The sequence below is a fragment of the Clarias gariepinus genome, chromosome 24 (assembly GCF_024256425.1).
Source record: "Clarias gariepinus isolate MV-2021 ecotype Netherlands chromosome 24, CGAR_prim_01v2, whole genome shotgun sequence".
Taxonomy (NCBI): domain Eukaryota; kingdom Metazoa; phylum Chordata; class Actinopteri; order Siluriformes; family Clariidae; genus Clarias; species Clarias gariepinus.
In genome coordinates, this window is record NC_071123.1 from 42,501 (window position 1) to 52,500 (window position 10,000).

At 40.4% G+C, this 10,000-nt stretch overlaps 1 protein-coding gene across 6 annotated transcripts in view; it reads right to left on the minus strand.

Annotated features, from left to right (window-relative positions):
- Positions 1-3,091: 3,091 nt before the first annotated feature.
- Positions 3,092-10,000, minus strand: part of LOC128512227 (disks large homolog 4) — an 87,712-nt gene continuing 80,803 nt past the window's right edge. For all 6 annotated transcript variants that reach the window (XM_053485408.1, XM_053485407.1, XM_053485410.1 and 3 more), the window contains 4 exons: positions 6,581-6,753; positions 6,369-6,481; positions 6,179-6,270; positions 3,092-5,866 (listed from right to left, as the gene is read on the minus strand). In XM_053485408.1, the coding sequence (XP_053341383.1) occupies positions 5,760-5,866; positions 6,179-6,270; positions 6,369-6,481; positions 6,581-6,753 (485 nt within the window). In that variant the 3' untranslated portion in view covers positions 3,092-5,759. The remainder of the gene's footprint in view (positions 5,867-6,178; positions 6,271-6,368; positions 6,482-6,580; positions 6,754-10,000) is intronic.

The window sequence follows — 10,000 nt, forward strand, 5'->3', positions numbered from 1 at the left end:
CCCATTGTATAAGAGAGGAAATGGGTCAGGCACTGAAAACAGACAGAGACACACAGCAGTGTGTGTGTGTGTGTGTGTGTGTGTGTGTGTGTGGGAAGTGGCTGCTCCTTTGGCCTTCTTCTCCCTGATGTCACAGCACTGCTTTTAGTTTTGTGTGTGTGTGTGTGTGTGTGTGTGTGTGTGTGTGTGTGTGTGTGCTTGTGTGTGTGTGTGTGTGTGTGTGTTTGTGTGTGTGTGTGTGTGCTTGTGTGTGTGTGTGTGTGTGTGTGTGTGAGACTGACAGTCCTCTGAAATTAGCCATCACATTATCTCACCACTGTGTTCTGTTCCAAGTCTCACACACACACACACACACACACACACACACACACACACACACACACAGAGTGAGCAGTCAGGAAGCATCTTTGAGGTCACTTCCTCTTGGGAAAAGGGTGTTGAGGGAAAGAGAGAAAAACGTAAACAGCCGATATTACTGCAGCGCAGTGTATAATACAGGCTCCTGTGCAAAATTATTGGCACCCCGCGTGGAAAAGAATAGAGTACATTGTGCATGCTTGTGTGTGTGTGTGTGTGTGTGTGTGTGTGTGTGTTTAATAAGGCGTAACCACTGTGTGTGTGAGTCTAAAGAGTAATCGAGTTTCACACCGTTAACTGCTTTGCTAATCTTCCTTCTGCTGCTGCTGTTGTTGTTGTTTATGTTGTTGTTTATGTTGCTGTGTTTACCTCACCGTGTCTGATAACTTCACCCACTCTAGTGCCAAGCACTGAACCTGCACCCTGTCTGATCTGTGTGGGGTAACAAGTCAGAGCTCGGACTCGTCTGTGTGTACTCGCCCCTGTAACCACCCCGGAGAGGTAGCCTGGTACAGCCAATAGAAAGAGGTCTGGGTAGGAAATGACATTTAATTTACTGCTTATGAAGTTCAAAGTGTAGTTAGATACAATAACACACACACACACACACAATGAGTTTGAATACACACAGACAGTGCAGCAATGCCACCTTGTGGTTAAAAACTAAAACGCAGGACTTCTCTAATCAGGACTATCAGAGAGAGAGAGAGAGAGAGAGAGAGAGAGGTGTATAAACAAATACACAGACAGAAAAACATATAAACAGATAGACAAGCAGACATGTAAGAAGACAGACGGGGACACAGACAGACAGACAGACATGGGGACAGACAGAAAGTGAGACACTGACAGAAAGACACACACACACACACACACACACGTATAGTATTGTTAATAACTACATGATCAGTGTGTGTGTGTGTGTGTGTGTGTGTGTGTGTCAGTGCTAGCTTTTGACACAGGGGACGCTCACATTAGTCCTTCATTATAGAATTCGTGATGTTCTTTGCACTTTTCATGCTCCTCTTTCGTTTGCCCTGTCAAAGTTACCCAGATCCCCAAAACCCAGGTTTGACCAAACACACCCATTCCCTGAGAAGGTTTGGTCAGGAGGCCAACAGTACCTTGTCTTTGTCACAGCACTTCCAGTCAGCCAGTTCACCTTCTCATACCAGGAGAGCTGAAACGACCTGTTATTTCTTCCTGATTTTCGCTCAGTCTTGGCCATCGGTCCGCCCTGCCGTTTAACTCTGAGTCTCTTCTCGTAAGGAAGACTACTGTATGGTTACGCACAGCTTGCTAGCTGGCTAGTTTCTCCTTCCACGAGCTGCTTTAATTATATGAACAAACTAACTTTACAATGCTGAAACAAGGAGCAAAGTCAAGAAGGCTATAATATGTTTTTTTTTCATTACTGTATTTAAAGAATGATTTGTACAAACAAAAATGGTTTATATCACCAGCAAACAATACAGAGTGCAGCAGTTCGTCGCACCACTTCACCTGCAAATCCACATGGGACTGAACTCGAACCTCTGTAGCGCTGATGTATACTTAAGACAGGCTGTCAATCAAAAAAGGGGTTCTGCTTTGTCTAAGCTTTTCACTGCATATCGTACTGTGTATGACTGTATGTGACAAACTAAATTTTAATTTGAATTGAATTTGAATTTAAACAGCTCCTCCAATCCTGTCATCATACGGCAGTATATATCTTCTCTGTTGTTTTGTTTGATGTCTGAACAAATCATTGTGAACAAACAATACATTACATTTTTTTTGCTTGCCTGGCCTAGGGCGTGGCTTGACAACTTCATAATGATCCAGAGAGACTGATTGGTTGCCTGAATAAAATGAGCCCACCCCCATGTTTGAATGTTGCTAGCATGATGCTAATATGATTAGCATGTTGCTAACATAATGCTTATAATACTAACACAATGGTAAGATGATTAGCATGTTGCTAGGATTTCGTGAGCATCATGGTCATATATTAGCACGTAGCTAGCAACATGATTAGCATGCATGCAACATGCTAATTATATTATTATTAATCATGTTGCTAGCATAATGCTAATATGATGAGCATGTTGTTATAATAATAATGCCAACATGATTAAAATGTTGCTAGCCTAATGCTAACATGGTTTTTAAAATGTTGTGAGCATTATGCTAACTATATTACCATTATATGTCAAGGGGAAAAATATGGGCACCTCTTGTGCCCCAGGGGTAAAACTTGGACCCTCTTGAGAGTTATGCACTGACACAGCATGCAAACCTCTTCAAATGTGGCAAATTTGGGATTTCGATCAAATTCTCGCTCAAATCCGCCGAAGTTGGTCTCAATAAAAAGTCTGTGGGATTTTTGGGGCGGGTCAATTTACTGCCCACCCTTTAGAAAAGTCTTAGCTCCCCATTCTCGAATAAGCTGATTGACGCCTCATTCATGGGTTTATGACAAACGTATGGGACTAGGGCCAACTTTTCTATGGAAGAAGGAGAGGAAGAAACGGAAGAATAATAAGCCTGTGAGATAATAGTATAGAAGTGCTTCGCTTCGCACCACTAATAATAATAATAATAATAATGAGGCTGTTAATGTATGAATCAGTGAACCTGAATGAATCTAAATAAATCTTTTCAGTGAATTGACTCACTTAGTTCACAAGACCAGAAAGAAAGAACACAAGACTTTTTTAGGCACACTTGTTTTTATTTTTATCCATAATTGATTTTATTATTTTCGTAGCTAATTCACAACAAGCGTTTCACTGAAATTAAACATTTTCATATTTCGGAGCCCGCTGTCGTTCGTCCTCTCTGTGAGATAAACCCCTTTTAACAGAACGCTCTGCAAACTCTATAATCATTCTCTTTAAAATAAAAAGCAATAAGATTTTTTTTTCATTTTGTACTATAATAATAATAATAATAATAATAATAATTTGTGGTGATACAAAGTGAAATACATTTGATTCTTCGAAATAAATTAATTTAACTCATTTTGCTCTATTTAGAGTAAAAGTGTATAATTCTCTTGATAATACATTGTGTTATTGACGTGTGTGTGCGTGTGTGTGTGAGAAAGAGAGAAACAGTACAGTATATAATTTATATGTTGTGTATAATGATATGTAATTTGTTAATAAAGACTTTTATTATAATATCTGTTTGTGTGTTTTATTATTTATCATTTGATTGCGCACAGCCCCTTGTTTTTTTTTACATAAAGTGACACAGCAATGCATCTGTCCATTCCATCTAATAAACGCATAAATACAAACAAACAAATAAATAAAAATGAAAATGTGACAAAAACAAATCCATAAATAACCATAATTCTAATATTCATTTTGTTTGTAAGTAATAAGTGGCACCAGGAACTGTCACTGCACTCAATACACACTTTTTAAAAAAAGGGGAAAAAAAAGGGAGAGAAAAAATTAAATTTAAAATATATATTTTCAAAAAGCTAATAAATAAATAAATAAATAAATTTATTTTAAAATGCTGATGCTTTTTTAAACGGTTTGTGTTCCACTGAAACATTTTTTATATTATTACAAAGTGCAAATGGAGGTCAATCCAATGTTCGCTTGATTAATGAGTGCACCTCATACACACACACACACACACACAAGCAAAAACAGAGAAGTGCAGCTTTAGCTTCAGCACTAGCAGCTGGACAAGTCATGCTAACTGACCTAGCTAACTAAAAGAAACCTCCTTGTGAAGCTGAAACCAAACGAGCTTCAACAGTGTGTTTAACCTTTACTGTAACTGAGTTACTATCACTAATCTGGTCTTAAGCTTGCCGCGCTTCTAGAAAGGCCTGTTTTTAGCAAACTCATTTAGGTTGAATTTAGCTAGCTCATCAAGGCTAATTTGCTAATGCGAGAAAGTTCCTAAGTTTCGCTAGTTCTGCGTTTTCTAACTAGCTTTAATCCAAAGTTTAAACTGAAGTGCTTGAGTTAGATATCATTTTTTAAATTATTTTGATTTCTTTGGTTTTCTTGTCTTTCATTAACATTTATATTCCCTTAACGAGAAACTGCAAAAATATAGATCGGACATCGCTAATTTTATTTGTTTAAATCATAATTGGATAAAAAAAAAAAAAAGCATTTTATTTTGTTTCTGAAAAAAAAATCATTGCCATGGCAACTGGGAAATAATCAACAAGCAGCCAGAATGTAGTGAATCTCTCACTCACACACACACACACATCATGTGAGATTGCTGTTCACACTTGTATGGTAATTCTGATTCTCGCCAGTGAGTCAGTTCATTTGATTTGATTCACCAAGAAGAGTCGACTTCCAAACGATTCACTGCTGTGTTCAGGCCGTGGTATTTTCTTTCTTAACCAAAGAAAGTGAGAGACATTAACATTTCCTAAAGAACACTGAATGGCGTAATTCTGGAATGAAGTGTCAATCAAGCAAAAAGTAGGCGGAGCTAAACAAACAAAACAAACTAAAACAAAAGTTTGAGAAAATATTTAACTGAATCTGTTTAATAGTCGACCCCTGCTCTGTACTGATGACTGTGTGTGTGTGTGTGTGTGTGTGTGATATGCTCTCATTACTATTCAGCATCTGAGAAATGTATACAAAAAAACAAAAAAACCTAGAACAAAGAAATTCATAAATTCACTATTTATGTGTGTGTGTGTGTGTGTGTGTGTGTGTGTGTGAGAAAGAGAGGAAAACGTAGCCCGTAGCGTTGCGTGTGGCTTTGATTTCTGTGCAGCAAGACAAAGATCGGACAAACTAGTAAAAGTCCTCTGTTTTTCTCTCTGCTTTTCATCTTTCATTTCAGTTAAAAGAGTCAGGAAGTGACATCGAGCCCGAAGCTCCTCCTCTTCCTCTTTTTCTGTGTCGTTATGGACGCATGCAGAAATCTAGAAGTTTCTCTTGTCCTTTGCTTCAAATCTCCTGGAAGTCACAGTACGTCTAATAACGCAGATTGTTACTGTTTATTAAATATTAAATATACATTCTGTCCATTTGTCCGTCCGTCCGTCTGTCCATCCGAAAGACTCTTCCTCCCTCCATCGCTCACTTCATCACTCGCTCCTGAAGGAGAAGGAAGGAGTCCGACAGTAAAAAAGGACAGAGGAAGGAGAGGTTTAATCGCTCTGTGGTGTTTCTGTTCATGAGTAAAAACAGCCCTGTGCACGACGGGAGAGAGAGAGAGAGAGAGAGAGAGAGAGGGAGGGAGGGAGGGGGGATGGATGGATCAAATGAGGAGGAGGAGGAGGAGGAAGGAGGGACAGATGGAGGGAGGTGTGGATATTCCCTGTGCTTTTCCACACACACAGTAATGTCCTCTCTCTCAGTCTTTCTCTCTCTCCTTCTCTCCCTCTCTCTCTCTCTGTCCGGTTTCTCTCTTTTTTCTCACAGTCGCTCTCGGGTTGGGATCCAGATGAACGGACCGGACTGCTCCTCGATCACCGTCTTCACCTTGTGATAGACCTCCTCGAAACTGTCGCCCTCCACCACAGCTGAGAGAGAGAGAGAGAGAGAGAGAGAGAGAGAGAGATACGGACGAAACAGAGGCAGATATACAAACAAAGACACAGAAAGACAAATAGAGAGACACAGAGAGAGAGAGAGAGAGAGAGAGAGTTAGGTGCGTCTTGAAGGAGTTTCTCTCTCTGAGGTTCTTGTGCTAAAGATTCCACAGATGTCAACATTCACACACAGAAACAACTCCATGTGCACGTAAATACGAAGTAACGAACTGCAGGAGGGATAGAAAGATGCAGAAGGAGAAAAAGTGCGAGAGAGAGAGAGAGAGAGAGAGAGAGAGAGACCTGAGAAACACTCGAGGAAGTCCTGCTCTAGTTTCACCGCCCGATCGAAGCCTTTCCGTGCCTGTTCCTCCGTCAGCCTGGTGTTAATCTCCCTTTAGACACACACACACACACACACACACACACACTCAGTAACTGTTGGTCATAGGTAGAGGTAAATGAACAGCAGAGTGAAGGAGAGTAGACGTACAGGACGTTCTCGAGTGATTTGGGCCGAACGAAGATGGCGATGGGGTGAAGCTGAGCGGCCTGAAGTCTGCGGATGGCATTCGCCGAAACGTCCAGGATACAGTGTTTACCCTGCTGCTCCCACACACACACACACAAGATCAGTTTACAGGCTTAAAGTTTACATAAAAAACAGTATGTCTCTCTGCCACACACACACACACACACACACACCTGCTCGGCCACCTCCCTGACGCTCTGTACACTCGTGCCGTACAGGTGACTGTTGTACTGCCCCGCCTCGATGAACCGATGGCTCTGGATGTCCTTCTCCATCTGTTCCCGTGACGACACGAAGTGATAATCTCTGCCGTCCACCTCGTACTCCCGCTTCGGCCGCGTCGTGTCTGTGGGCGCAGAGTGATGATGTCATCAAATCAACACTAAAACACACAGAATCTGTTCCAACATGGCGTCTTGATGGACAGGAATTCTGCAAACGTACATTTAAAACTATCTGTGACTATTATTACAGTTCATACTGAAGGGGTGTGTGTGTGTGTGTGTATGCTTTACTAAATGCCTCATTTGAGCCGTGTGCAGCTAACCAGTGGGCGGAGTCAATGCACACAATACTTTCATCTGATAAATAAAAACAGGTAATGCATTTGCAAAAACTTGTCAACTTTTGTCAAGACAATCTTTATACAACCTGACGCTTTTAATAACAAGCACACACACACTCTTATTATCTTCATGTCTTTATTGTTTATTGCATCATCTCACTATGTCTGTTTTCTCAGAACATTTTACTCAATTTCACTTGGGCGTTTTCTCTCTGGGGTCCAGAAACCGTTTCCGATCACACTTGGCCCCGGGACCAGTTGATTTTTGTCTGTGAGCAAGCTCGGGAGCGAATCCCTGGACCGATTGCAGAGGTGGTCTCAGGGACGATGCATCGGAAGGCGGGACATAAGTACACACTCAAGCTTAAAAGAGGAAGTTATGTAATTACTGTTTGACTCCGTACACAAACAAACATGGCTGCAAAAGAATCTCTGAAGTACAGTGAAACCTTGGATTATGAGCATAACTTGTTTCGGAAACGGGCTCGTAGTTCAAAACACTCATAAACCAAATAAAATTTCCCATAAGGAATAATGAAAACACAAATTATTTTTTCCACAGCCCAAAAAAATAAATACACAAAAATAATTAACACAGAATGTAAAGTAAAAATATAAAACAAATTAACCTGCAGTTCACCTTTAAAAAAAATCCAGACAAAAGTGTTTCCGTTTGTGCGCGCAGGCGCTGTGTGTGTGTGTAAATCTAAAGTAAGGAGCCCTCCCCCTCTCCCCCTTCTCGTCCTACAGTTACCCTTCCTCCACTCAAGAAGCACATGTCTGTGTGTCTGTTAAGGCAAAAGTAGGAGGGGTCTGTGTGTGTGTGTGTGTGTGTATGTGTGTGTCCGTGAAGGCAAAAGTAGGAGTGTGTGTGTGTGGCATGGCGCACACAGACACAAAGAGCAGCTGATAAAGAGAAAGAAAATAGATCTTTAACCTCTCTAATGAGACTTGCTTTTGCTTTACACGCGTGCTGTAGACACACGCATACAGACACAAAATAAAATATGTTTTACGCGCACACACGTGGTCACAATGTTATAGTAAACAGTACACACGTGCACGGATGTTGATTATACCAGTAAGAGATGCGCACTAAGATCCAGCAGAGGAGACGATTACCCACAATTCCGCAGCACAAGAGAGAGAAAAACCGTTGGCTCAGTTGTGACGCTCGGTGTCAAAACAAGAAGCGCATGCATGATACATGATACTCGTACTCGTAAATCAAGACTTGCTCGTTTTCCAAGTCAAAATTTATTAAAATCTTCGCTCGCAATCCGAGGTTCCATTGTAATGCCAAAGTACTGTGTTAGCTAGAAATTTAGACAGACGAAAACATCCAAAGACAATCAGACACTACAATAAACTTATTAACACTGTTAAAGAGATTCTCATATTATCACGGCATCTCCTGGGAATTGTCTTCGGATCTCGTGGTGACCTTTTAAATGCATATAATAAGATATACAGGATGATCCTTTCACATTAACTCAAATCCCCTTCACAACAAATCCCCTGTTCAAAACAGTAGAATGTGATGAACGTAAGTGCTGTGCTAATGTAGCTATTAGAGTTACAGCTACTTTACTCATTACTCGTTTTATGTAGAACCTTTATGTATCCACTCCAACACATCTCAGAGACACTTACTGTATAAAAATTGAGATGCTGATGATCCACATAAGCTCCACACACAATTTCAGGTTATCTGTGATTGCTCTGTGGTTGCTGTGACAAAATGTGGATGTTGAAAAAAAATTAATTTGTACAAGCTGTTTATGGTTGCAACCTTCAGGTAATTTCTTGCTTTTATACTTTCTTGCAGATGGACACTGGAGGAAACACAGACTGAGACCTCTGACACACGCATCTCTCTTTTAGGAATGTTGTCTTCTTTCTAGGAGAATTTGAACCCAGATGATCCTGGGGAGAACAGAAGTACATGATAAGATATTTATTATATGTATCTGTGCTATTCGTTAAACTTTACAGCATGCATTATATTTATTTGTAGCATTTCTTGTATTTTACTGTACTTCTGTATTTCTTGCATTTATTTTTTAATTCTTTGCATCTGTATGATTAATTCACATTGAACATAAACATTTTATTTTTGCTATAAAAAAGTAAATATTTAAAATAAATAAGGCTCTTTTGCTATGACCAAAGAAGTTACCGTTTAATGAGCACTTTATCAATGTGGAAATCAGAAGAGAATGAGGACAGAAGCTGGTTCCTCACCTTACAGAGTAGAGTTTTAAAATCATTCTTCAGTGCCTCGTACCGTATCCACACAGCGCGCTCATTTCACCCTCTGAGCCGCGCGATAGATGTCAGTAGACATGTTGATCAGAGCGTCGTTGATTTTGTCACAAAAAAACATCCACATGGAGCATTAACAGGTGTAACAGTTTATGACTCGTGGTTTCTTCTTCTTTCTCATTTTGGACAGCAGAGAAACAAACTACCTCTCCAACGCCACCTACTGTTTCCGGTTGTGTAAATACGCATGTGTGCCCGGGAACGGAACCGATGTTACAATGTGCACGAGCTCGTGCTCCGGAACAGAACAGAACAATCGTTCCAGTTAGAAAACTCCCTTAATGTCACTACATCTCGTCATGTCTCACTACATCTATACTGTAGGCATACCTATGACCCATGTCACAATTTGTCTCCCTTTATCACTATGCCTCATTACCTCTCTATTGAGTGCCTCACTATTTCTCACTACATCTTAACACAACTCATCATGTCTCACTTCCTCTCACTATGTCTTATTTACTCTCATTACGTCTCATCATGTCCCACTATGCCTCACTTCTCATTATGTCACAATTAATTTTACTACCCCTTCTATTACATCATGCGTAATCTCACTACATCTCACTATGTCTGTTTCCTCAGTACATTTCACTATATCTCACCTAGTTTCACTACTTCACTTAGTCTCACCATGCCTCACTACATCCACCTATGTCTCATCAGGTCATACTACTGTATATCTCCTCTCATCTCATAACAA